The sequence below is a fragment of the Penicillium chrysogenum genome (assembly GCF_028827035.1).
Source record: "Penicillium chrysogenum strain IBT 35668 chromosome Unknown utg000004l_segment0_segment0, whole genome shotgun sequence".
Taxonomy (NCBI): domain Eukaryota; kingdom Fungi; phylum Ascomycota; class Eurotiomycetes; order Eurotiales; family Aspergillaceae; genus Penicillium; species Penicillium chrysogenum.
The window spans coordinates 5,601,311-5,627,263 of NW_026622752.1; the positions used below are offsets into that span (position 1 = coordinate 5,601,311).

Genomic DNA, 25,953 nt, shown 5'->3' on the forward strand with positions numbered 1-25,953 from the left:
GTCTATTCCCATCTAATCCATTAATCTATTAATCCCCTAAATACCCCTCGATGATGCTTATCGTTAAAATAATTCATAATGACGTCAACCACGTACTTTCCTCGGCATTCGCTCGGTTTTCGGTCATATCTCGGTTTTACCCTTTCGGTCTCCCGCTATATCATATTCCCTTCCCTATATGTTCAGCGTACACAGACTATTATGGAACATCTTTTTCAGCTTAATATACCCCCATTAACGTAATAAAACCAAAAATATAACCCAATATACAGCATGAGAAAGGAAAAAAGAGATCCTATGGAGTAGATCCCCAAGACCGAGTTTCCCCCGGCTCCACGTCTCGGGATGGTATCGGCTATGCAGGCTCGGCCACACGGAGATTTCCATACTACACATTGGATAATCCATTCCACACCATCGGATATATATTGCCGCTAGTAGAGGATTGTGTGGTGCCGATCTAGTGACCCGACGGTGATCTGGTGGGATCCCTTTTTTTGTTTTACCCCGGAAGTTCGAGCCGATCGCCACATTAGCGTATGGCTCGAGTGGAATGTGCAATATGATGTTCAACTTCTGGGAGAGACATTTGCCATGTCGACAGAAGGCTTTCCATGGTGGTATTTCGGTCTCTTGCTGGCGTTATTTAAGAGAAAATTAGATATGAGAGCATACAAATCAAATTAGATTGAGAATAAACAGGCCAATCTCTCCATGGCCATTTCATTTGTGAGAATAAAGTAAGAGATACTTGAAAAAAAGAAAGAGAGATACAAATACAAACTACGGAAACCCGTGAAGAAAGAAGAAAAAAGTAAAAAAGAAAGAAAACTATTTCGTCGCAATTTCCTCATCGTGTACGCCGTCCCCCCCAAATCAACAATAATGCATGCCAGTCCCCCCGGCTGGCCAACCGGGGGACTGACCCCGTCGTAAAAGTTACACCCCACCCCTACGCCTCGGTGGGCTCGGCATCGGTCATCTCAACGTCTCCGCCATTCTCCTTCTCCTCCGCATTGGCGGGGGCGGAGCCAGAGCCAGACGCAGAGCCCTCGCGGCCCGGACCAGGGCTATCAGAGAGGGTCCCGTCGACCCAAGACCGGAAGCGCTGGTTGCTCTCGTCCACCTGGTCCTTGCTGAGGCCGCGGGCCCAGGCCGGGTTGTTGACGAACTTCTCCACGAAGCGGTCGTGGCGCTTCTCCTTCAGCGCGGCCTTCTCCTTGGCGAGCTCCTCGGCCTGGGCCTTGATGGCGTCGGCGTCGGCGTCTTTCTCCGGGATGGGGGCGTTGGAGCGCCAGAACCAGTCGTAGGTGGGCGGCTGGTACAACATGGTGTAGTTGTTGGCGCAGATGCGGATGGTCAGGCCGTCGTGGTGCTGCAGGCTGCGGTAGTAGCGCTCGTACTCCTCATCTTCTTCGAGCTTGGGGGAAGGTTGCGCTTCAGCAGGGGCATGCGCATCTTGGAGAATTGGACGCCTTCGGTGGGGTCGCGCATCGAGTAGGCGGTCACGTAGTAGGACCAACGCTCTTCGGGAGTGAGTTCGTCGTTGTTAAGGGTTGCGTCTTCGCTGGTCATCACTTGAACGGTGACACGGCGGTCGGTGGGGTACTGAAGAATTCGTTAGTTGGTGTCAGGGCTTTTGGAAACTGAAAAACTCACGAAAGTAACACGGTAGATATCACCATCCTTGACCAGTCGCTCGACTTGTTTGCGGTACTGGATTTCCTGGTGATGGGTAGTCTCCTCCTTCTCCCGTTCCTTGAAGAAGAGGTTGACGATGTCGGAGCTGCGGTCGCGAGAGTCACCGGTGAAGATGGACGCCACGAACTTAGAAATGGAAGAGAAGATACGTTCCAGGTTGTAGAGTAGGTAGCCGCTCTGCATGTAGAAGCGACGCAGGGTCTCTTCCAGGTGAATCTGATCGATATCGCCTTTGATGACCTCATCGCACATACGCACGATCTGCTTGTAAAGGTTGGCCTTGGGGTCGACATCATAGAAGAAATCACTTGGGAATCGGTCGATCAAGCACAACTCGTGGGCAGCCTTGGGGAGAACACCGCGTCGGACTTGTTCGCGAGCTGACTCCTCCTGCTCCTTGATGCGCAGGAGACGCGAGTAGAGGATCTCGAAAGTACGCAAGAAGCACAAGATGTTCAGGTTGCAGTACATGTGGTGTTCCTTTTTCTTGTACTTCTCATTGAGTGTGTATTCATGCTCAAGGTTGAAGTTGCCTTTTCCGGGGTGCTCCATCCAGCGCAGTTCAGCCACGTCAAAGGACTCCTCGGAGTCGGAGACGGTGGAAGAAATCTGGACAAGAGGGGGGGTACATCATCGCCGTACTTCTCGGCCTGTTCTCCACGTTCCAGAGCCTCACGCAGAAGATCCAGCTTCTGCAAGTCTGCCCCCTTGCGGCTTCCGTTCGAGGCATCCTCAGTGGCGTAAGTGTCATCGTCATCGTTGATGGCATTGTAGACTTCGTCCATGTACAAGTTGAAAGTGTAACGATCAAGGCCGAAGAAAGTAGGAATGAAGTCCCGGATAAAGTTCATGAGTCGCTGAGGATCAGCGCCGAAGCCATTAGTGTTGCGGTCCAAGTACAAGAAAAGCAAGTAGACAGCGTCCAGAAGGACCTGAGTATCGCTGAACTGGAACTCAGCCTGGTACTTAAGCGGGGTCCGGCCACTCTGGCGACCAGCCTGTGCATCCTCAAGCTTCGTCTGCAGGTCTTGCTGAATGTTCTTGGCGACAAAGAGCTTCTTGTCAGTCTGCTTGGTTGCGATGGCTTGGTGGTCAAGACTGCGCCAGTATGCGCGCTGCATCTGTTCGCGCCAGACCTTGTCCCACTCGCGCTGGCAGGCCTTCCATTCCTCCAGCTTCTGCTTCAAGCGGTAAAGGACAATGGGAAGGACGTGGCAAGGACGAAGGAACATGTCTCGAATGACCTTCTCGCCGCGTTGACGGTCGTAAATCTTCTTGATGACCCGCTGGTAGATTGCCTCGCTTTGGCCACCGAGACCCTGCGGCAATTTGAATGCCATGCGTTCCGCATCACTCATGTAAAGGAATTGCTGGCAAATGGGCTCAATCAGCTGGATAGTACGTGTGCAAGCCTCGATGTGGTGATCGTAATCATGGCGGTCTTCTTCAATACGATGCAAAGCGTCTTCATACTGGTTCTTGCGGTGCGCAACAAAGCCAGAATCTTCCGAAGCCCAGGTGGGGTGTGAAGCCCAGTCATCATTAAGAACGCCGTTGCACATCGGATCGCGCCCACTGCAGGGCTTTTGGCGTTCACGCTTGGGAAGAAGTCGATAACTCGGTCCTAGAGACCGGCAGTGAGCCAGGTTGACGATACCTGATTCAGGGTTCGCCTTGGGGTCGATGATCTTATCCTCGGGTTCTTCGGCGCTCATGAACCGTCTGAACCAGCTCATGAGCTCAGCATTGGATCCGATGTATCCCTCGGCCCTCTTGACCAGGACGTGACGGTCGAGCAGATCCGTGGTGTACAGGTTGCAAAGCTTCAGGAAGTCGCTGAACACTTGCTTGTTGGCGATGAACTTCTTCACACGGTCAAAGAACGCGATTTCTTCCTGGCTAGGAGTCATGGAGACCGAGGGAGGAAGAGGCTCCGGAAGAGCAGGAACCAAAGTGGGAGAGACATTTGCCATGTCGACAGAAGGCTTTCCATGGTGGTATTTCGGTCTCTTGCTGGCGTTACCGAACTGCGAACTCTGGCCACCTCTGCCGGCCTCAGACAAGCGAGCAGCTTCGGAACCGGCAGGCCCCGAGATAGAGCCCACACCGCCACCTGGGCCACCACGACGTTTCTTGCTTTCCTTGGGGTCCTTCACATTGAACTGGCCCAGAGGAGGCATCTTGACGTCACGGTTAGGAGTCTGGGTGAAACCTGCAGGTTCGCCACGGAGGTTGCTAAGAGGAGCTTGCTCTTCGGCTTGGCGCTGCGCAGCAACTTGTTTGGCATGTGCGGCAGATTCCGGCAGGAACTGTTTGAAATCCTCCAAGAGATCCGGGGCAGTGTTAAACAACTGAGTAACCTGTCCATAAACATCCTGGATAGGCTTTGACTCCCGCTGGTAAGTCTGGAGTATCTCGAGGAACTGCTTGTAGATCTCTGGCGCGCTTGAGAAGCGGTTCTTTATCTTGTTCACATAGCTGATGGCGTGGTTGAACTCCACGGGACCACGCTTGTTCAGATCCTGAGCACCCTGGAGCATACCAGTCCCGACGCCAGCCAGGTTGCTCATTGGCTGGGTGAGACTAGCGTTCTGTCCAGCGGCCGAAACTCCCATGAGAGACGACCTGGCAAGTCCAGCGGACGCTGCAGAGGCGGCGCCTTGCAGCTGTGCCACACCACGGTGGTCTTGCTGATGAGTCATGGCGGATGCAGCTTGTTGCTCCTGTTGAGTGGGGTAACCATAGTGGTGATCCTGAGCGGGTCCAGGTCCATCCTGCTGATACATGCCGCCCATCATCCTCGAGCCAGGAGAGTAAGATCCAGAGGCGGGACCTTGCTGCTGATCCTGCTGCTGCCCTTGTTGCCAGCCAGGTCGAGTTTGGTCACGATAGAAATCAGAAGACCGACCATGCGGATCACTGGAGGGGGGTGCATTGGTAATTGTCTCAAAGGGACGTCCTGCACGTGGCATGCTGAGTGTATTCGTGCCAGATGGGGTTGTGACCCGAATCGCATCAGGGTTGTCTTCGGTACCGCACTCAATACGGTATCCGGGGGCAAGAAGGTATTAAATCCCTGAATAAGGGCGGGGTGACCATTGAAAAGTGTCGAGACGCGTTGAATCACACCAGGCGTATCGATAGCCTGACTCTTGAAGTCCTTCATGATGTCCAAGAAACGGTTGTAGACATCTGGCTGGTCAACGAAGCGTACCTTGACCTGGTCGAGGTAGCTGAGAGCATCATTTAGAATCGGTTGTTGGCCCTGGGCAAGAGCTGCAACATTTCCTGGGATCTGCTGCCCAGCGGCATTGTATGCCATCATAGGCTGTCCTGGTGGACCACCGGGGTGCTGCATGTACGAGCGAGGTGTGCCTTCGCCGTGCTGCATTTGAGGACCGAACAAGCCAGCAGCAGACTGAGGTCCGCCCTGGTGGCCGTTCTGCGGGTTTCCGCTGAGGGTCGAGAGAAGTCCACCCGGGCCGTGAATGGAGTTGGGGACTTTATTGGCCACGGGTTGATGGAGGGGGATCGAGCCAGTGTGGCTCTGCACAGGGTGGTGGGGTTGTTCGCGGCGTTCTAACTGCCGTTCAATTTGTTCACGGTGGTCGCGCTCGCGCTCACGCTCACGGTGAGCCATCTCTTCCTGGCGCTGACGCTCGATGATCTCGCGCTCCCTGGAGTCCCGCTCCCGCTCACGGTTGAGCTGGGGAGAAGCGTGTTGCATGGCTTGACCAATTCCGGGAAGAGAATGGCCGCTGTTATGCGACGGGCCTGCTGGGTGCTGGCCGTACGCGGAAGGTTGGTGCGGACCTCCGTGGGTCTGACTTAATTCTGCCAGCCCAGGAAGAGAATGGCCACCTGACTGAGTAGGGTGGTAAGGTGCTACAATAGAATGATCAGTTAGTCTGAGTCGTTTCTTTTTATTGTTGGATTTCCCAAGGAAATCCATAGTTCGCAGAGAGGAGAGCCACTCACCACCTGGAGGGGGAAGTACCGGGCCCGAGGGCTGTGAAGCCTGACCTTGCTGAGAGGGATTTTGACTGTTGAAGCGCAAGAATATCTGGTTAGTCTGTGATATCAAGATATGAAGCAACTTGTACTATATAGGACTGCTCGTACCTGAATGACCCCAGGGGCCGAGGCTGCTGGTTCATCTGATCGATGCCAGGATGCGACGGCGGCCCACCGGAGGAGTGCCAGTTATCGCTTCCAGAGTTCATGGTTTATGCACGAACCCCAGTAGGAGAGAAGTGGGAAAGTAGGTTTGGCGGATAAGAAGGGTCGAGGAGGGGAGAAAAAGTAACAGGGTCTGGTAATCGAAGAGCTGGAGCTCGTAGTCTCGTGGGTAGGAATCGACTGGCAACGCTCAGGTTGCAGTAGGGTCACAGCATGACCCGGTCTCTTGCAGATATGAAGACAGGATCCAACTCCACGCAGAAACAAAGAACCGGCAGAGAGTATGATAGACAAGAAGGAGACACTGGGGTGATGGAATTGCGCGCGACCGATCGCGGGCTCCTGTGGAGGCTTTCCTCTCCGGAACTAACCTATTGTGGTTTAGTGGGTGCTTTGCGGACATTCGATTCTCCGAGGTGTATTCAGAATTCATTCAATACGGTATTGTTTGTATCTATTGGCGGGATTTCCGTCAATGGGAGGCGGTACAATGGTCATGCATGGTATTGTGCGATAGGTCAATTTCAGTCCGCCTTCGTCATCGCCCGCCATTGCCGGCAGAAAAACATGACTGGCATTGAGTGGACAGGCGAACAAACGTGAATAGCATGAGTCATGAATGGGGATCAATAGTTTGAATAGAGTTGCCGCTTATTGTTCATTGTATAGCATATCTCCTGTATCAAACTGCATAATGAGGCTTGTTCTGAAGGCTGGGGCTGCCTCTCGCTTGTCATGCCTCGGAAAGGGGCGGAGGGCAAGGGCTGGCTAACAATGCCCGTGGCCTCTTGGGCATCTTTTTCGAGGTAAGATACATTTCGAGTTACCGTGCTTGTTTCCTTTTCTCCAATCTATTCAGAGAAATTAACAGAAAAAGCAAGAAAAGAATGCCTAAATGGTAAAACTATACAGGGAAGGGTGTCCAACATGTCAATGCTAGTTAGCTACCAAATCTATAGAGGCCTTTCAGTGCTAACTATGGAAATGGCCTCGAAACAGGCATGACATTCTCTATCATGAGTTGGCCACCATACAACGCCTTTGGCAACCCCACCGCAATAGTAGGAAAAAGAGTAAAAGGGGACATAGGTAAAAGAAAACTAGGTCTCCAAAACTCGGGCAGAGTTCCACAATGAGTGCAGAGATAGGGAAAGGGGGAAGGGGAAGTCCTGTGATTATGGAACCTGTGGCTTGCTGCTATCATTATTTTCTTGGTTTTCATTCTTCATATCTTGCCTGTTCACCGAGGCCCAGCCACCCGATCCAAACCCCAGATGCGCCTGTCCATGGAAAATGATAATGGCCTTGTGACGGCACGACGGCACTTGGTGCGATTAAAGAGCGGAGAAGACAAAGAGCTGTATCCACTATTAGCATTTTTGGGATTTGGACAGAGACAAAAGAACTTACATTGTTCGTCGCCGCAATTGCAATGCTGTCTTCGAATGGATGCCAGCTCATGTGCAAGATCTTCTTGTTGAAGTCGATCTGGTCGGCATCGGTCTCCTTCTTCATGCGACTGCCGGGGCCGGCAGGGCTGCCGGATCGCGAACCGGCCTTCTTTCCGTTACCCTTGCTCATTGGTGTCGGTACACCAACCTTCTTTGCCTTGAATGCCGACTTGTCTGCCTGGAGCACTATCTCCGTATCCTTTTGTTCTTCTGTGGGGTAGATCATGAAGTTGTTGTTGTAGCTACCGGTCATAACGTTCTCCGCATCGCCTGAAAAGACCACCTCGAACTTGTCAAAGATGCTATCGTTCTCGTACGTATCGCAGAGGCGAGGACGCAGGTGCTCGTGGATGGGAATGGTCTTGATTGGCTGGCGTTCCATGTTGACATCCCAAATCTTCACTGTCAAGTAGTCCCTGGACACAATGTACCGCCCGTCGTTGGAGAATCGCACGTCGGAAATGGAGGAGATAATCTCGGAGAAGAAAGACCGGGACGAGGCATCCTCTTCTTGTTCGAACTCTGCAATAAAACAATCAGTTAAAGTAATTGGCGCAATTGCCTAGTGGTACGTACGCTTGGCGTGTTCGTCACACAACGCCCGTTGCCGCATATCCGCAAGCTTGATTGTGCCCTTGGAGCTGGCATACATGAACCAGTTACAGCTAACCGGGTGGAACTCGGCCGCAGTGATGACTTCCGTGAGTTCCTCCATATTCGCTGGCTTGATATCCACGATGTTGAAGCTCTGATCCTGGATGTTGAGATTCCATAGGTTCACTCGCAGGTCGTCGCTGCTGATAAAGGTTTCACCATCGCTGTTAACGGAGATGCTATTTATATGGTACGCGTGAGCGTTGGCGTATGTTCTCCGCGGAACAGCGGCAACAACAGTGTCATGGTGTGTCAGACGAGGCAGCTTGAGCGCAGAGGGGTCCTTGAAGGATACGCGGGGTGCGCGAGCCATACCCCCACCTCCAACCGTGCTCGCGGGTGTGAGTTCATTCGATAAGTTGTTCTCGGCGACCACTTTCAGCGACTTGTCGAAGACCTTCCAAAGCTTTATCGTCTTGTCGTTCGTCGAAAGGAGGAAATGGGATGCATTCTGTCGTCGGCACCATTTTATCTTGTTGATCTTCTCTTCAATCTCTAGCGACTTGAGATAATCGAACTCTGGCTCGTGTGACTGGAACTCTGTGTGGAACTTATACTCGCAGGTTTTTTTCTGTGTTTGATGATTAGCTCAGGGCAAAACAGGCAATGGAAAAATTGCCAAAGGAGAAAAATGGCCGGAGCGGGGTGGTCTACCGTCTCGTTTCGCTCAAACAACACCACCCTTCCTCCCTTGTCACCAGTGGCCAGATAGTTACCGGTGTGGTCAAATTCGACGGTTGAGATGATGTCCGCTGCAGAGTGCGTGTCAGTTGATGCACTCTGTGGAAATTCACCAGATTCGGCCGAGTAGTGCGAGGGAGGCTGCCAATTACCTTCTGTAATATCTTCTACGTCGCCTTTATCGCCGAAGCATCTGAAGGCAAGTCAGCTGCCATTGAATGAATCTTTGTGGTGATGCCGGGCCGATGGCGCCTGGACAATCGGAAGAGAAAAATGAAAACCATAGGGTGGGAAGGTCCAAATGGTATGATCTGGGCAAACTTACTGTGTGAACTTCCAGGTAGGCGTGCCTGGATCTCTGTCTACCATTTTCACGTTCTAGCTAGCCCTTGAATGCGACAAGGGCAAAGGACCAAGATAGGAGGGACGGGGAAAGGCGGGTTGGTAAATGCCTCCGAAAAAGCTCTATTGTCGACGCAACAAATCACTCAGGTTGATGCGAAGTAGGTGAGCCGACACGAAAGAATTCGGGTCGAATGGGAGTAACGGAGAAAGCGTGAGAACAAGTCGGTTACCGGAGATGGTGTGCGAGGGGTGAGGGCGGATGGCGGTAAGGCAAAAAGAGGGGCAGAGGGCGAACAGCTAGAATCCAAGTTGGGAAAGACGAGCTGAAGAACGAAGAGCTGTTGCCGAATGAGATGGCAACGGTTGATGATAGAACACAGTGAATGTGCTTGTTATGAGTGGACCCGCAGCAGAAGAGCTTGATGAGGGGATCATAAGAGAAAAGTTTCTATTTGGCCTTTCCGTTAGAACGAACAAAATATATAAAAGAGAGGTAAAGGAAAGGGGGATGGGGGGTTGCGTACTTGGTCCGGAGATGAAGGAAGACGAAAAGAAGTTGTGAGGTGAAGTTGCCCAGATGAGTTGAGGCGGTGGTGGGGAGGTTTTACGGACCAAGTGACGCTCTCTTGGGCACCGTCAATATTAGAGTATTCTAGGATTTCTCTGGAATATGAATGATATTAATAAAATCTAATTATGAGAATTGAATATATCCTGTATCAAAAGAATTCAGATCGGGCACCTGCAACATGCTGACATCAACACTGCCATCGACTGTAACATTGCCCTGCGCCCCTCTCCGGCCTTACAACCCGTATACGACTGGCAGCAGGGGGGTTAAAGTTGGAATAGCAATTGAAATGTTGGATCATTATCGAGCTATTTGCTCAGTCCGAGCTGAATCTATCTCTTTTAATTCCGTATTTAATCCTTTATATGCCTGAAGATGTACTATGCGCCTCTGTCGTCATCCTTGAGGCCCAAGCAGGTCTCCGCCAAATTAAGCATTGGCATATATCATATGTTCTCTAGCAGATGCAAGAAAGGCGAAGATACGCGGATCGAGAGCATTCGTATGCCAATGTTGAGAAATAATTGCGAGTACGTATATGTATAGTCCTGTAAGTATATATATTAGACTTTCGACATATCTGACTGAATGCCGAGCTCGATCATATTTCTAAATAAGCCTAAACTAAAAGATCTATAACTAAAAACATTCAATTACCCGATTGAATGTTATATAGATAATTGTGGTATCTCCCCTATTCCAGCCCATATAGTAACCCAATATCCTTCACCCCGACCTTCACATGCTTCCGTATATCTCCCGACCCAAACAAATTAAGCCGAACACCAAGAGCTCCATCCCGAATCTCAATTACATCTAACCTCAACCTCAACTCTCAATCCATACTCCAACCCATGATCCCTAACCACTAATCCCAAAACAACCCCGAGCCATGACCAACGAAGAGAACATGCGGGGCAATCCCGCCTCCAAGCAAAGCTCCAACACCCCAGCAACCCCATCACCCTCAACCTCAAGCAACCCCTCCAACCAAACCCCTCCCAACCCCGCGCCCCCCTCGCTAGCAACCCGCATCCAGAACTCCGCAACAGGCCTAGCAAAAAGCGCATTCAACCGGAGCCCCGACCTCGCCCAGACCCTAGCATCCAGCACGAGCAGCAAACAAGCCGGTCCATCCACCCTCCCAAACACACAGAGCAGCGATCTACCCACAACCACACCGCATGGAGGTCCCAGCTCCGCGTCCGGACCAGGGCCAGCATCTGCAGCGCAAAGTTTCCGCGAACACGATGCATCCACGCCGGGAGTCGCTCTACCGGCCTTGACAGAAGACGAGTTCCAGCATGGACACGGATACGAGAGAGAGACAGATCTGCTTCGCGCGCCCACAACCACTAATTCAAATACGCAACCTCAATCCCACGAAGACCTCCAAACCACCTCCTCAACCTGGAAAGGCAAAGCACGCGCCCCCGACCCAACCCAACACCAATTCGAAACTATCTGGCAGCGCCAATACCCACAAAACCAGCATACATCTACCCCAGCAACGGACGGTGCAGCCGTGGTATCTCTGCTATCAGATACGAACTTCGACCCGAACTTCGAGGATCCAACGACGGTACCGGATACCGAGCTTGATATTGCCGCTGCGCCGGGTCCGCTTTCTACAGCGGAGAAGGAAGCGCTTGATTCTTTCCGGAGGGGACTGGGGCTGGACGAGGAGGAGAGAAGGGAGGGGACACGCTTAACGGGGACGAGTCTTGTTCCTGATATTGATGTTTTCTTGAGCCAGGGGGCTGGGAGTGGGATTGGGATTGGGGAGGGGAATACTACGGGTTCTGGTTCTACTGCTACTGCTACTTCGCTACGCGATGCTGTTCTTATGAATCTGCCTGGTGCGGGTGATTGGGTTGGTGTTCAGGAGAGGTATCATGATGAGGTTTGGGGGTTTTTGCAGCCTGTGCTTGAGGAGGCGAGGGCCGAGATTGAGGAGAAAGGTGGGGAGGATGGGCCTGCTGTGAGGCGGTTGAAGATGATTTTGATGCATATGAAGGGGTGATTGTCGGTGTACTAGTGGCAGGGTTGGGGGGTATAGGTTCTACCTCTTAGGAGGGCTCTTTGGATTTGGATTTGATTTTGATATACCATGTACATGTATTTGTAAATATTAGGTTAGGTATGCATACGAGAACTAGTAGGCAGTGAGTATGGCCAGATAAAGTATTGGTACTATTTCTACCTCGGCAATTATCAGTATTTTAGGATTGGCTAGCGGTGTTCTGATTATTCCAAGGTTGGGTGTACCATCTGGACAACAGCTCCAAGCCGTAGAACAGAGGCATCTAGTCACTCACCACAGATACGACTAGGACACAACTACATTAACCAAAACCGATCTATAATTCCAAAGAATATATTCCAAAATAAGCTATGTATGTATGTTACACAAGAACCAGAGTTGACCCAAGTATGGATCTCGGATCTCGAGGACTGGAAGCAAGCCAAAGCCAGCAAGAAACAACAGAAAGGACGAAACGGGGTATGAGAGATCACACGCTGGAGGATCATATTTCATCGGAGGAGAGCGGTCGTGAGGGAGAAGAGGCATAAAGGAGGAAACGGCTTAATAGAACCTCTACAGCTCCAAGCTGGGGTTCTGGCCCTTAACACGACCGATCACAGTTTGAGCGGCGTACTTGGGGATAACCTCGTCATCGTGGAGCATAGCAAACTCCTCGGTAGCATCACGACCCATGAAGTTGTACAGGGCGTTTGCGCCGCCGGGGTGCTCATCTACCCAGTTAGTGAGATCGAGGATGATGCCCTTGACCACGACCCAAAGATCCTCCTTGGAGTTGTGCTTGGCGACTTCCTCCATGGTGTACTCGGTCTCTGGGACCTTGAAGTTCGCGGGATCGGGCTTGGAGGCGGGGGCCTCGGCGGCAGCGGCAGCGGGAGCAGCGGGGGCAGCGAGAGCGGGCAGGCTTCCGCCGGTGGCGGCACCGCCCCACTCGACAGAGACCTTGCCGGGCGTGCTGGGGTCGATGTGGAGGGAGATCTGGCCGAGACGCTGGGAGGCGGCGGAGGAGCCGTTGGCGAGGAGCTTCTGGAAGAGGTGCTGGGAGGCAGAGTCACCTGCGACACGGCCGTAGACGACACAGCCGAGGAGGGAGGAACCGCCGAGACGGTTGGCGCCGTGGACGCCGCCGGCGAGTTCACCGCAGGCGTAGAGGCCGTCGAAGGGCTTTTGCTCGCTGTTGAGGACCTGGGCGTGCTCGTTGATCTCGATACCACCCATGGTGAAGTGGAGGACGGGCTCCATGAGAGCAACGTGGAACTCGTCGTCGAGCTTGAAGGGCATGTTGTGGAAGAAGCGCTTGTTCCAGGGGTCCTTCTTCTTGCCGTCGGCGATGAGGTTGTACTCGTCGAAGGTCTTCTTAAGGGCTGCTTCGCCGCAGCCGATTTCGGCAACGAGCTCGGCGCCGGTCATCTTCTTCATCAGGCCGCGGCCGGAGTAGTGACGGGTGTGGAAGTCCAGGACCTTGGAGGCCTTGCTGTTGAGGATGAGACGGATGGGCCACTTGCCCTTCTCCTTTTCTTCCCACATCTTGCCGGAGACGTAGTCGCGGTGGCCGAGCTCGTCGGAGAAGCGCTGGCCGTCGGAGTTGAGGAGGAGACCACCTTCACCGCGAAGGGCTTCGGCAGCCAGGAACTTGAACTTGGCGCCTGGGTCCTTGGGGTCGACGAGACCGGTGGGGTGGACCTGAACCTTGTCCATGTCGATGCCGTTGGCGCCGATGGCCATCAGCATCTTCTGGCCGTCACCGGTAGCGTGGGTGCCGTTGGTGGAGGACAGACCGAAGGTGTCGGGGCGGTGCTGCTTGAGGAGGGAGGTGTCACTGAAGTCAGCGGCGTAACCACCGGTAGCGAGAACGACGACACCGTCGGCGACCTTCTCCTCGCCGTTGATGGTGTAGGTAACACCGGTGACATTGTTACCGGACTTGTTGATGGAGGTGACGTTGGCCTTCTTGACGATCTGGACACGACCGGGCTCACTTTCGGCGAGATCTTCCAATCGCTGCATCAGGGCGTAGGTGATGGCCATACCGGGGAACTTGGCGTCATGGCCACGGTGTGTGCGGGGGTGAGTGTGTCCACCGAGACGGGAGACGAGAGTGAGGTCGAGGTTGAAGACATCCTGCAGCCACTCGACGGCGGAGGCGGACTTGTAGGTCAGGACCTTGATCAGGTCAGGACGGGCCTTGTCACGGGCCGACTTGAGAGTATCTTCGTAGAACTGCTTGACACTGTCCTGGATGCCGAGATCGGTCTGGGTGCGAGTGAGAGCACCGTTGATACCGGAGGTGGCCTTGGTAGAGTTACCACCGAAGAAAGCCTGCTTATCCAAAACGAGGACGTTGCCACCGTTGAGGTAGATGGTGTGTGCGGCGCTGAGGCCAGAGACTGGAGAGGGTCAGCTGGGGACAGGGAGAGAATGCGGGGGAAAGGATATCCTTACGGCCACCACCGACCACAATTACTTGAGGTGCAGCCATTATGTTATGTGTAGAGAGAGGTAAAAGGGAATATGAGGAAGAAGAGGAAAGGAGAGAGGAAGGAAAGGATCTTAAAGAAAAACAGGGTTCGGGGGGCCAGGTCAGAAGCCGACGGTCTATCGGCCGAGGCACAAAATAGTGGAAGACGTGGGGAGATGAAAGATGGGGGTACCCGCTGGAATACTAATTGGCCACCTCTGGTTTGTCTGTCTCTTTTTTTTTCATTACAATCTGGGGAAGTTAAGACGGGATCACATGCGATATAATATTCAACTCTACATCTTGTTACATTCGAAAGTCTAGAATGGTTTCATTTTCATTTTCACATGCATCTATGTCATGTCACATTCCTGTTCTTTCAAGGAGTTGAGGGAAAGGGAATAGGGGGAAAAAGAGACAGAAAACATATCGGAAATATCGACGGTACTAGAACATACGTACTCCATCGATGGGGTTTTCAGAAACAGAGATACTGACATTGAATTCCGGCCTCGGTCCTTGCGGTCCTTGCGGTGTGGTAGGAGCTGTGAGCCTCGGAATAACAATTGCGGTCCGCAGTTTCCGAAGTGTGAATGGCATGATGAGGAGAAAGTCCCTTTGACATTTTGAATCCTTGAATCCCTCTATATATTCAAGTATACATCTATTGTAAGTATATATTCAGGATCTGATATCCAAGTCAATATAGTCTGGAATATCAAAAAGACATCCGTGGACCTTGGAAACGATCGGAAAGAGGCAAAAGCAGTTGCCGGCTGAGGAACCTGTGGCTTCTGATTGGCGGGAAGACAGTGTGGGGCTGACCTAATCCGGGGATGGGAATTGCCTCAGTGGGCCTGATGACCTCATGTGTCCCCGTGTCCAAATTTCATGTTTTTCGAGTCAAATGCCGACCTTCTGCATTCTGTAGATAAGCTTGGAGAGTACCTAGGTAGCTTCATCAGCTTTCCTCCTCACTAGACCTTGCTCTTGTCGAGACCAACAGCACTTTGATCTATTGTGAATCTCCAATGCGATCGCTCGGGTCAATGCCGACCGAGAAAGTATAGTCCACGCGTCAGCATTTCTCGGACGAGAGAGTGGGCTACAGGCACCAAACCAGACACGCTTGACGGATAGGTGTATATACGCTCTACAATATGGTAGTATATGCCATGAGAGCAGGGTTGGAAAACCTACAATGCATATGTGCAGCTAAACAGCGCTACAAAACAAGAATCAAATCAAAACGCTTATGCCAAATCCAAAAAGCTAATCCATCCAGGTCACACTCTTCGTAACCAAGAACTCATTCAATCCCTCGTCAGTATTGAACCGGCCCCAGCCACTATTCTTCACACCGCCATGAGGAAGAGCCGGTTCATCATGGATCGTCATGCTATTAATATGAACCGCCCTGCAACCAAGTCAGCACAACAGATCCACAAACCCACCGAATCCACCCAGAATTAAAACCAAAAGGGGATCTAGGTCTGGAACACCCGACAACATACCCAGATTGAATGCGCTTGGCCATCGCCAAGCCTTTCCGCAGATCCTCCGTGAAAACGGACGCCGAAAGTCCATACCCACTCCCGTTCGCGAGACGGATCGCCTCGTCCTCGCTGTCGAAGGGCATACACGCCGCAACAGACGCGAAAGACTCCTCCTGCCACAGCGCCATATCTTCCTTCACACCGCCTAGGACAGCGGGCGCCATGCGCACCCCCGAGTCAGTGGGGACGCTATCCGCAGACCCGGAGATGAAGTGTGCGCCTGCTGAGACAGCATTGGCAATGAGGGCTTCGACGCGGGTCTTGGAGGCAGTATTGACGAGCGTTGGGGGCAGATCCGAGGCCGCAGCGCCGGCTGCGAGGACCTTTTGCAGGGCTTCCGTGAAGGCCGGGAGGATGGAGGAGTGGACGAGGATTCGATCAGTTGCCATGCAGATCTGGCCGGACTAGACACGGAAAGTAAAAAAAGAATTAGCCTTGACTCATAGAGGAGACAGATATAGATATGCGTCCGACAAGCGCAGTGTAACCCAAACTCACATTCAAAAACGCCCCCGCCAACACTCCCTGCACGGCAGTCTGCAAATCAGCATCGTGACAGACAATCGAGCTATTCTTCCCGCCCAGTTCCATAAGGCAGGGCTTGAGATTCTGACCGCAGGCGCGAGCGATCTTCCGACCAACAGCTGTGCTACCGGTGAAATTGATCTTGCGCACGGCGTCGTGCTCGATCATCGCATTGACGACCTCGGGCGCGTCCTGCGGGGCGCAGTGGATGATATTCAAACAGCCGGCGGGGAGGCCTGCATCTTCGAAGGCGCGACCGATGGCCCAGTAGCAGCGGGGAGTTAGTTCGGACGATTTGAGGATTGTTGTGTTGCCAGCTGCGAGGGCACAGGCCGCGGATCGGATACCGAAGACGTAGGGGGCGTTCCTGTACCAACGATTAGTCCGATTAATAACATTTTATGCATCTATATACCCATGGTAGAAATATATAAAGTTCCCCGGAACCATGAAAAGACAGATCAAGAGATACTAACCACGGCACAATCCCCAAAATAACACCCATCGCCTCCTTAAAGATAATCGCGCTCTGTCCCTCCGTCTCGACGACAGGTACACTGCCGCAGATCGAGGTAATGCGGCTCGCAACCTCGCGCAGCATGCGCACTCCAAGCGGGACAACGAACCCCGCGGAGGCGCCGATGTCCGCGCCCATCTCTTGGCGCATGTACTCGGCATTGGTGTCGAGACGGGCCTCGAGGATATCGGCAGCTTTCAGTAGGATGTCGCGTCTCACGGTTGGTTTTGTCTGCGACCAGGCGGGAAAGGCGGCGTTGGCGGCTTCGACGGCGCGGATTGCATCTTGGGGTGTTGCGGCGGAGGCGGTCCAGATGGTGGAGTTGGTGTAGGGGCTTGTTACAGGGAAGGTGTTGGGGGTTGTTTCTTCCTGGCCATTTATGAGGAGGGGGACTGTGAGTCCGGTGTTGGTTGGGGTTGTCATGGTGGAGGGGTAGGCAGAGGTAGGGTACGGAGTAGAGAGGTATGGAGTATAGAAGGTGTGCTGGTCCAATGTGAGGGGGAAAACAGAGAACACTATTCGACCTCGGGATAAAGTTTCCTACTCTTTTACTCTTTTACTCTTTTACATTGTATTCAATCTCGGTTCCACCCCCCTATTGAATTGACAGAATTCGGATGTGATTTGAGGCCGATCTTTACCAGGAACCGCATCGGTTGCCCAATGGTACTATTCCGCACTATGCGACGACTATTTGATTGCGGAGGTAAGCTTTCCATGGTTAATGCTCCTGCTGGTTTTTCATCCACGGTGAACCAATGATGATCTGTGTCTCAATGTACACAATTCGGCAAATGTGTACATAATGCGGCACTTTCAGGGGAGTGGTCCAGTGATCGACAGAGTTATGAGGTAACCTTGGAAGTGAAGAATCTGACGTTCAATAATAACCTCGCTGGGTCCACTGTGTGCCCATTGCCCTTGGAACATGGCTTTTAAGCGGGTTATCTGAACCTCCACTCGGGTACGGCTCTGCATGTATACGATGTGCATGAACCCCTCCATATCAATTTCTGTTTCTGGACGCAGGAGTTCGCGTAAATGCTAGCTCTACACGTGGTCAAACTCTGTTTTTTCCTTTTCTTTTTCAATTTAATACGGCAGATTTTCCACGCTATTGGGCGATCTACATGTCATGTTTACCCGAAACCCGAGAGAAGAGTGAACCATGGATGAGATCGAGGTGGCGTCCAGAGTTGCGGGTAGCTTTCCAGGAAGGTTTCTTCTGTGGAGTTGATATATTGGAATCTCATGAGAACCCATGGATATATATGTACAAAATACAATGTAACATTGGAAAGGACGGCATATAGATAGTCTAAAGGGCAATAGTACAGCAATAGTCGGTTTCTCACAAGGTTGCCTGACACGTTCTCAGCTGCTATCAGATGGCGATCGTAGGGATGTCCTTCCTATTATGGCTAATGTACATACCTGTTAACCCCACCTTGGATCCACTGGCCTATTCTGTAAAGAATGCATTTGTCATTCTCCGACAGTCCAAGGGTGATGGATGATAGGTGATGAGGGAGGCTACCTAGGTATATTTCTTGTATGCCATTGTACAGCTGAATGGCACAATGAATTGTGCCAGAAACCCGAAAATCAATGGTGTCCATCCAGTAAACCTTCGTGATAGGATTGCATCATGCACGTACGTCGTATATCCCGCACGAACCGAGATCCCTATCAGGACAAGGATCGGCCACTAGGGCTTGTGTGTGAGTGGATAAACAGTGGATGGAATTCCAAGCTGGTCCAGGGTACCAGCACTCCGGGCTGATCTTGGATATTCGCGTGGTACTCTGTACCACACGTTTTATATCGGTGGACGCCCTCAGATCGTGCGTTTCCCAGTCATTCCTTTTTTAATTCACACATACCCTACCTTTTGCTTTTCGGTTGCAACCCACACTCTTTTAATATTCGGTTGCGTGTTAGAAAAGTACAATGGCGCCAAGTAAGAAAGGTTGGCAGATGATTGAGATCATTTCGGTCTTGGTCAGTCTCTGCCTGATCTCGGTGGTGATGCGAGTCGTCGCTCGCCTTCATAGAAGAGTCAGGTTCGGCGTCGATGATTATCTGAGCATGATATCCATGGTGCTCCTCGTTGCCATGTTGATCGAGCTCATTCTTTGTATGTTCTTACTCCACCAGGATTGAAAGTTCAACACTAACAGGTATTATAGGGTGTACAATTGGAGGCAATGGAGCCCATATCGCGGATCTCTCTCCCGAAACCCTCATGAACTACTGGAAGGTATGTACGCCAATATCCAAATTCAACAAACCCCGCCTAACACCAACCAGATCTTCCTCGCCAACCAATTCACCTACTTCCTGCTCTGTCCCTGTATCAAAATCTCCATCATCTGCTTCTACCGACGCCTCTTCTCAACCCCAATGTTCCAAACAGTCACCTTTGGCCTAAACTGCCTAATCGCCGCCTGGGGCACAGGGATCTTTTTAGCCTGCGCAGGACAATGCCGACCCCTACGGGCGTACTGGGACCACAGCGTCAAAGGAACATGTTTCGACGCGCAAGAATTCATCATCGTCAACCAAGCCTTCAACGTATTCATGGACTTCGTCATCCTCATCCTGCCCATCCCAATGATCTGGAACCTCCACCGCGCGTGGCAAGACAAGCTCGCGCTAAACGGCGTGTTCGCTCTCGGCACCTTCGTCTGCTTCGCCAGTATCTATCGCATCGTCGTGCTTTTCTGGATCAGCCCGACCGACCCAACCTTCACCGTCTACCAGGCGACTTTGTGGACGCACATCGAGCCTGCTGTTGGTCTGATTTGTTCTAACTTGCCGATCATCCGTGGATTGTTCCCCGCGCTCAAGTTGGGCTCGCGCAATGGAACGGGTCCGGCGTATATCAACACCGATTACACGAACTCTATGTTCTTGTCGAAATCTAGCCCCCGCTCGCCGGACCTTGAGTATGTTAAGATGTACAATGCTCAGGTCGAGAGCAAGTCGCCCGGACCTGGACATCTTGGTGATGGTCTACAACCGCAGATTATCAATGTTCAGACGGATATTTCTATCCTTCCGGGTAATGACTCCACTACTAAGCTGAATCAGTGAGGTGGTGTGCTGGTGGTTTACGCTGTTACGATGTGATGATAATTCAATCTTCTCTTCTTGGGAGGGAATATTGGAGTGAATGGGGGTTATATTCCCCTGGGAAGGCCGAATCTGCTTCGAGAGAACCAAAGTTATCCAAAAAGAAACGGCACTACTGTCTGAAATACTCTTGGCTATGGTCACTTGCAGCCATAGCCAGGAGCGAACAGGGGCACGGTCTCCCAACCCTAAAGTGGGCATATCAGACGCCCAACAGCTCCATACATTCTTTCCTCCACTTTCATGTTCATACATATACGACTTGCCACGGCATTTCTTTCATTCAATTACCCTTATTGACTTTCCCACCTGTCATTCTTTATGTTGATGTCGGCTTTACCGACCACTTTGGCCTATGTACACAACGACGCTCTTTGACTTCGCCTATACCCTTCATAATATACCTTTCTTGTTTTATATTTCACACAATTGATTTCCTTTTTTAGCTTCGGTCCCTTTAGGCTGTATACAACTTAATTTTCTGGGCACTTACATCTTTCATCGAGTTACGCGAAATATCCAGAAGCGCATTAGTTTCAAGATAGACCGTTGTTCAAGTCAGGATTTATAATGTATAATTTTCGAAGGTAGAGACGGAAAATACTAGCAAATGGAGCTTGACTTTCATTTCTCAGGCTGGCTAAAAGGATATGCAAGGGTAGGTAGAAGACATGAATTCGTAGATCTTTCATCAGACGGCACAGAACGAGATACAGCGGAGCATTCAATGCACCATCCGGCTGGTAGCAAATTCCTAGAATCAAGATATCAGCAGAGAATCAACCCCACAGAGCTAAAGCCAGCACATACCGGGAACTGATCAGCGATACTAGTCGCAACCCTCTCTACATCCTCCGCAAGATCTTGCACACCAAGATCCCACTGCCTCAGCTTCGTCCCGTTAGAAGCACCCGCCGAGGCGCCACCGGCAGTCTCAGCATCAAACGAAATAACCCCATCAATCTGATCAATCCGACCACGCAGCCGTCCCTGCTCAACCATGCGTGCCGCATACGCCTCCGCCTTCTCGCCAGCAGACACATCACCCGAAGACTGCAATCCCAGAATCGAGCCCAGGTCATCAACGTGGATATTCTCGTACAGCTTGCTCGCCGCTACGAGATTGTGCTCGATAACCGCCTTATCGAGGACGGTCGTGCCGTCCGCCGTAACAGCGAGCTGGTGCGGTGCAAGTTTCTTCGCGAACGCGGCAACTTCATCTGCCGTCAGAAGCCTGTCGAGGAACATCTTCTCCAGGATACCGAATTCCTCAACGGAGGGCGAGCGGTCGTCTTTGTACAGACGGGCGAGGGAGCGGGAGCGCTGCGGTCCAGCAGGCGCGAGGACGGCGCAGCGTATCGCCGCGGACAGGGCTGTCAGACGATCTTCTTCGTCGACGCCCGGCGCGAGACTCACGTTGAAGTATTCCTGTGCGGCGTCGAGGAAGCGACGGCGGGCATCGAGGATGCGGGCCTGGGAGAGCTGGAAGTAGAGCTTTGAATCGTGGTCCTCTAATTTGGTGGGGAGGTTCTTGATGCGGTTGAGGAAGGCTTCGGCGCTGGTAGTGTCGTCGTCTTCGAGGTAGTAGCGCACGATTCGGATCCAGAGACGGGCTTTGGCGGCGTCGGAGACTAGACGCTGTGAGCTGTCGATGTGGATGCCTTGTAGGGCGCGGGCGGCGGATGTGTATTCTTCCTGGGATTCGTAGGCGTCTGCGAGGATCTCGCGGATCTGCGAGTCTTGTTCTTCGACGGAGGCGGAGCGCGTCTGGAGGAGGGTGATGGCGTGCTGGCCGACTTTTATTTTTGTTTCCGCGCTGAGGGATTGGAGGACTGTGATGAAGGCGTCGAGGAGGGGGCGGGCGGCGACGATGCTCACTTCTTCGCTGAGGATTGAGTCTAGGTAGTAGACGAGATCTTGGGCGAGTTCGTGGCCGGTGGAGGTTGTTACCATCTCATTGAGGAGATCGGTATATTGCTGTAGCTTTGTTGGTTGATGTGGGTTCGTTTCGATGCCCGATAGGGCGTTGGTCATCTTTTGGGAGGCCATGCTGGTGGACTGTGTGAAGTAGTGGTAAAGAGAGTTGGAGAGTTGCTGTTAGACGTGGAGTGGTGGGGACAGCCGAGCTGTTATCGATAAGAGCTGCTGGATGTATACCAGCAGAGAGACAAAACAATACAACTCATTTAGTCAGGTCATACCATAGATAGAATATGTCTTACATATCCTATAGTTGGGACAAAATAGAGCTAATTATTTTTTCAAAGATACTTACTTCATCGCGTGTATGGCCAAAGACGCTGAGTTCAATCGATCGACACATACAGCCTCCTAGTGCTACTTGTGTCCCATGCTCGGTTGGGCTGGATTGCATTCAACAGATGGGTACTACCATGCTTGGCGATACCGTGGCTTGGGAGGTGCCATGTATTCTCCGCTGTAAATGCGGGCAGGACCGTGGCCCTCTTGTGCAAGAGGGAAGATGGATACGGCCGCTGACAGAATCGAATTGTGCTGGTAACGAATTTCTAGACCGGGGAAAGCAAAGAGATCTTTGCGTCTGCTGATGACAGGGGACAATGGAACCCCAGCCCGTCGGCAGTTTCAGTTGCCTGTGACGGATCCCTACAACGACCATTGGCTGGAAAGTTGTACTCAGACCTAGAAAGAGGCCTTGATTATGTCTGCCAGATCCTCGAACACGTCGACACCGAGCGTGCAGTGGCACTCGGTCTCGGTTACGGAGGCTACTCAGGTGGCAGTCTTTTCAGGTATTATCTCCCGGCATTAGCCTTGTAAATAGAAGAAGAACCGACTGCGAGATACATGTGTATGGAATGTATGTGGTGAAAATGGTCATATTTTCTATTATAGCTTGTGAGAGAAAGACTCGCATTGGGTATTCAGACTTAACAACGCCATATATTCTGGGTAGTTTTGCAGGTCTATATGTAGATGCCGCAAAGAATATGAACAAAGAAACTTGAAGTATGAAGATGCACATTTGTAGGTGTGGTATTATATCTTACGGATAAAATACGTGTATTACCAAAATCCGAGGTGACTCACACTACGAGCCACCACATGAACTTCAACTTGTCACCAACCATTGTCGCGTCAATACACGTCTAGCAACCGCGTTACAAGACTCTCAAACTCTATTGATTTGATCATTCTCTGATCTCGCAAGATGGCAGAAACAGAAGTTTTGAAGGGCTTCAATGACATTCTTGACCTGAGACAGGCCTATGCCTGGAATGCGGATTCTGTGAGTAGACTCGTATCACTCCCCAGGAAGCCTTGCGCAGGATTTCCGCTTATTCTGAGTCCTAGATAATGAAATTCCTCAGCCATGTGGTCACATATGGATATCTGTATGATATCCAAGACCACCAAATTCCAGCTCTTCGAGCCATGGTGGCTCAGATCGAGATGCTACGGTAAGGGCCAAGCCTATCTCTTACGCCTATCACGGCTCTGCAGGTGACTGATCTTGCTTTTATGTAGTCCCCAACAAGGTAGCATGTTTGCACCCGGGTCAGAGCCAAGTGAACCAATGGAACGTGTTTTGAACCCCGGCTGGGATCCATCGATCCAATCAAGGATAAAAGTTGCCTCAAGATGACTTTATGCATGATGGGGTCCCCTTTCGGGGACTCTATGATATATTGGGCTTACTTCTCTCATCGATGGGTGTTGCACCAGCTGGTGCAAGTTCGCGCACTTTCTACCTCCCGCTCGTGGCCATGTATGGACGGTGGTGTAAAGTGCTCGGGGATCCTTTACCATGCCCCACAATGTTCAACTGCACCTGGATAGCAGAGGGTGAAGACCGAGGTCACTTCTTCTTGGGAGCATCGATTGGACGATACAAGCAAGCAAATGCCTCATGGACGCAGTCGGTCAAAGAAGCAAGGTTCTCTTTGATCAATGATGCAGATATGGCATCAAAGGGATACACCATGGTCGATTGCCCTGCCTCCGCTAAAGGGATCTGGTTTGGAAATTGCGCCGAGGTATATCCGTTGCTACACATGTTGAAGTAAGTTCACCACTGGGAACTATATAGCATTATAGCTAACAGAATAGGGGCAATACCAACCCGGGCGCTGTCTATGGAATAGCTGTGCATAGGAAAGGCGTGCTCCACAGCCAATATGAAGATGGTGTCTCGGGATGGGCCTGGAAAGCTGTACGAAGGCTGTGTGCTAATTGCGAAGAGCTTGTCCGTATGTGGGATGGATTGCCGGCTAACTTCGAGCCATTTGCTGATATGGGTGGGTGTCACTGCACTTTACACTACTAAGTGATATTCAATTGACGATGATTACTTGGTAAATACTCACTCACCACCCTCCCCTCCTTATTCTTCTAGAATTCAGTAGTGAAGCATTTATGAAGCAAATTCAGAAACCCAAGGCCCCAGGGCTGGTATCCATGACTACACAATCAAGAATTTTAGATCTGATTACAGTTGATAATACAAATCACAAGCTAATTATGCATGTAGTCTAATAGTGAAGAGTGAGTGAATGGAAAAGCACGTCGTCATAATACAAATAGAGCTGACTCTCACCGCCTACCACACCGGGTTGAGTGAATAGCTCCAGACTTGGGTGGCGCGGACTTCATCACATACACGCTTTTCACCTCATCCACCACGTTCTCTTTCAATAGATTCAGTGGCACATCGACGGTCGCATCTTTTACGCCATCACCTCCTCCAAAACTTAACCGTCCTCGAGCCATCCCGCACCCAGTATGGCGCAGGTCAAGCAAGACCCGGATCGCCCGTACTTCAAGCAGGACCCTGACAGCAAGGATATCGTCCTTAGGGACATAGAAGAAGAAGACCTCTACGAAGATGCCGGAGATCTGGACTTCTCGCAAGCAGGTCAGAACGTATGGCTCTCCCGTCTGCCTCGGTCGCTGTGGGAGCACTGGGCCCACCTGGACGACGACGAAGAGATAGAGCTTGGCACCATGAGAGTGGAGGGGACACCGAACGACATCAAGAGGGTAAGTGGGAATACATGCGCAAGCAGCGTGACTGGCAGATTCTAACATCTGTCCGCTTCTCAGGTCAGTTTGCGCCTACATGATCGTCCAGATAATCGGGAAATTCCCAAAGACTACACACTCCAGCGTCAAACCGTCGACCCATCAGGCACTGGATCACACCTCACCCACAATACATATGTTTTCACCGAGAAGGATATCCCCGGCGTCGAGAACCGCATGGCTACATTTGGCGAAATGCGCTCGGTTTTGTACGAAGCCCAGAAACGTGAAGCGAAGCGGCGGGAACAGGGCAAAAGATGGGAGCCTTATGTGCGAAAGACGATACCAAGTATGTCCCGTTGCAGACATGGCGAGTCCTATTTGCTCACAATTTCTAGAACACACTGCCCTCGCGGGCGCGGTCAGTGAAGAATTCAATTGCCTTCCCGTGGAGAATGAGGAATTCCGACGGATCTCTGAGAAACGAGCGCTGGAAGCTCTGAAACCTCGAAAGGAGACTGTCTTCATTGATAAGATCCCCGGGAAGATCATCCAGGCGCGCCATGCTCTTCCCACCGAAAAGGGTCAATTTGTGGTATGTCTTTTGCATCTCCGTTTATTTTTCGAAGCTAGATTACTCACTTCATTTGCAGCAAGCCACACGACCTATCAAAGGAAAATCCCAGGAGAACAAGTCCACCCGTATGCCACAAAACGAGCTTCTGGATCTTATCTTCCAGTGCTTCCGCGAATTCAAATACTGGCCCTTTAAGACACTCAAGGCCCGATTGGCACAGCCAGAGGCCTATCTCAAGCAGACCTTGGAGATGGTTGCGCACCTTGTCAAGGCTGGTGACTTTGCTATGACTTGGGAACTGAAGCCCGAGGCCACCCACAGTCAGTACTCGAATGCGATGGACAATGCAAAGGCAGAGTTGCCACCAGGTGTCGACGATTCTTTCGAGTCAGAGGATGATCCGGCTTCTGGAATGGCCACGGATCAGGACGACGTTCAATTTGAGAACGTTTAAACAAATACAGACAACTAAAGGCTTCGATATGTTGCATAAGCAGGGTTCTGGCGTTAAGGCTTTCAAGGAGGAGCCGGAGTCCGGTTTCAATTCGGAAAACACAT

At 51.6% G+C, this 25,953-nt stretch overlaps 11 protein-coding genes across 11 annotated transcripts; 5 read left to right on the top strand and 6 right to left on the bottom strand.

Annotated features, from left to right (window-relative positions):
- Positions 1 to 952: 952 nt before the first annotated feature.
- N7489_008070 (transcriptional regulator SIN3) lies at positions 953 to 5,924 on the bottom strand (the record flags this gene model as incomplete). Its single annotated transcript, XM_056713820.1, has 7 exons — positions 953 to 1,420; positions 1,474 to 1,608; positions 1,660 to 2,283; positions 2,331 to 4,553; positions 4,610 to 5,586; positions 5,680 to 5,744; positions 5,824 to 5,924. The coding sequence occupies 7 exons, from the start codon at positions 5,922 to 5,924 to the stop codon at positions 953 to 955; spliced, it is 4,593 nt and encodes a 1,530-aa protein (XP_056567535.1).
- Positions 5,925 to 6,070: 146 nt separating this feature from the next.
- On the bottom strand, positions 6,071 to 6,313 carry N7489_008071 (uncharacterized protein; the record flags this gene model as incomplete). Its single annotated transcript, XM_056713821.1, has 2 exons — positions 6,071 to 6,251; positions 6,282 to 6,313. 2 exons carry the CDS (start codon positions 6,311 to 6,313, stop codon positions 6,071 to 6,073), a joined length of 213 nt encoding a protein of 70 aa, XP_056567536.1.
- A 901-nt stretch (positions 6,314 to 7,214) lies between these two features.
- Positions 7,215 to 9,035, bottom strand: N7489_008072 (protein phosphatase 2A regulatory subunit CDC55; the record flags this gene model as incomplete). The annotated part of the gene is made up of 6 exons (XM_056713822.1): positions 7,215 to 7,238; positions 7,291 to 7,853; positions 7,908 to 8,556; positions 8,640 to 8,737; positions 8,819 to 8,859; positions 8,992 to 9,035. The coding sequence occupies 6 exons, from the start codon at positions 9,033 to 9,035 to the stop codon at positions 7,215 to 7,217; spliced, it is 1,419 nt and encodes a 472-aa protein (XP_056567537.1).
- Positions 9,036 to 10,474: 1,439 nt separating this feature from the next.
- N7489_008073 (uncharacterized protein) lies at positions 10,475 to 11,605 on the top strand (the record flags this gene model as incomplete). The annotated part of the gene is made up of 1 exon (XM_056713823.1): positions 10,475 to 11,605. One exon carries the CDS (start codon positions 10,475 to 10,477, stop codon positions 11,603 to 11,605), a length of 1,131 nt encoding a protein of 376 aa, XP_056567538.1.
- Positions 11,606 to 12,181: 576 nt separating this feature from the next.
- osm1 (putative fumarate reductase Osm1) lies at positions 12,182 to 14,136 on the bottom strand (the record flags this gene model as incomplete). Its single annotated transcript, XM_056713824.1, has 2 exons — positions 14,069 to 14,136; positions 12,182 to 14,013 (listed from the first exon to the last, which is right to left on the bottom strand). The coding sequence occupies exons 1-2, from the start codon at positions 14,103 to 14,105 to the stop codon at positions 12,182 to 12,184; spliced, it is 1,869 nt and encodes a 622-aa protein (XP_056567539.1). The 5' UTR covers positions 14,106 to 14,136.
- Positions 14,137 to 15,356: 1,220 nt separating this feature from the next.
- Positions 15,357 to 17,105, bottom strand: N7489_008075 (aldehyde dehydrogenase; the record flags this gene model as incomplete). The annotated part of the gene is made up of 4 exons (XM_056713825.1): positions 15,357 to 15,501; positions 15,599 to 16,044; positions 16,139 to 16,532; positions 16,642 to 17,105. The coding sequence occupies 4 exons, from the start codon at positions 17,103 to 17,105 to the stop codon at positions 15,357 to 15,359; spliced, it is 1,449 nt and encodes a 482-aa protein (XP_056567540.1).
- A 1,527-nt stretch (positions 17,106 to 18,632) lies between these two features.
- Positions 18,633 to 19,778, top strand: N7489_008076 (uncharacterized protein; the record flags this gene model as incomplete). Its single annotated transcript, XM_056713826.1, has 3 exons — positions 18,633 to 18,819; positions 18,872 to 18,942; positions 18,993 to 19,778. 3 exons carry the CDS (start codon positions 18,633 to 18,635, stop codon positions 19,776 to 19,778), a joined length of 1,044 nt encoding a protein of 347 aa, XP_056567541.1.
- A 763-nt stretch (positions 19,779 to 20,541) lies between these two features.
- On the bottom strand, positions 20,542 to 21,866 carry N7489_008077 (PCI domain-containing protein; the record flags this gene model as incomplete). The annotated part of the gene is made up of 2 exons (XM_056713827.1): positions 20,542 to 20,571; positions 20,628 to 21,866. 2 exons carry the CDS (start codon positions 21,864 to 21,866, stop codon positions 20,542 to 20,544), a joined length of 1,269 nt encoding a protein of 422 aa, XP_056567542.1.
- Positions 21,867 to 23,007: 1,141 nt separating this feature from the next.
- On the top strand, positions 23,008 to 23,261 carry N7489_008078 (uncharacterized protein; the record flags this gene model as incomplete). Its single annotated transcript, XM_056713828.1, has 2 exons — positions 23,008 to 23,085; positions 23,151 to 23,261. 2 exons carry the CDS (start codon positions 23,008 to 23,010, stop codon positions 23,259 to 23,261), a joined length of 189 nt encoding a protein of 62 aa, XP_056567543.1.
- Positions 23,262 to 23,446: 185 nt separating this feature from the next.
- On the top strand, positions 23,447 to 24,123 carry N7489_008079 (uncharacterized protein; the record flags this gene model as incomplete). The annotated part of the gene is made up of 2 exons (XM_056713829.1): positions 23,447 to 23,859; positions 23,907 to 24,123. The coding sequence occupies 2 exons, from the start codon at positions 23,447 to 23,449 to the stop codon at positions 24,121 to 24,123; spliced, it is 630 nt and encodes a 209-aa protein (XP_056567544.1).
- Positions 24,124 to 24,578: 455 nt separating this feature from the next.
- N7489_008080 (transcription factor IIF subunit TFG2) lies at positions 24,579 to 25,849 on the top strand (the record flags this gene model as incomplete). The annotated part of the gene is made up of 4 exons (XM_056713830.1): positions 24,579 to 24,836; positions 24,900 to 25,167; positions 25,217 to 25,413; positions 25,472 to 25,849. The coding sequence occupies 4 exons, from the start codon at positions 24,579 to 24,581 to the stop codon at positions 25,847 to 25,849; spliced, it is 1,101 nt and encodes a 366-aa protein (XP_056567545.1).
- Between the last annotated feature and the right edge of the window lie 104 nt (positions 25,850 to 25,953).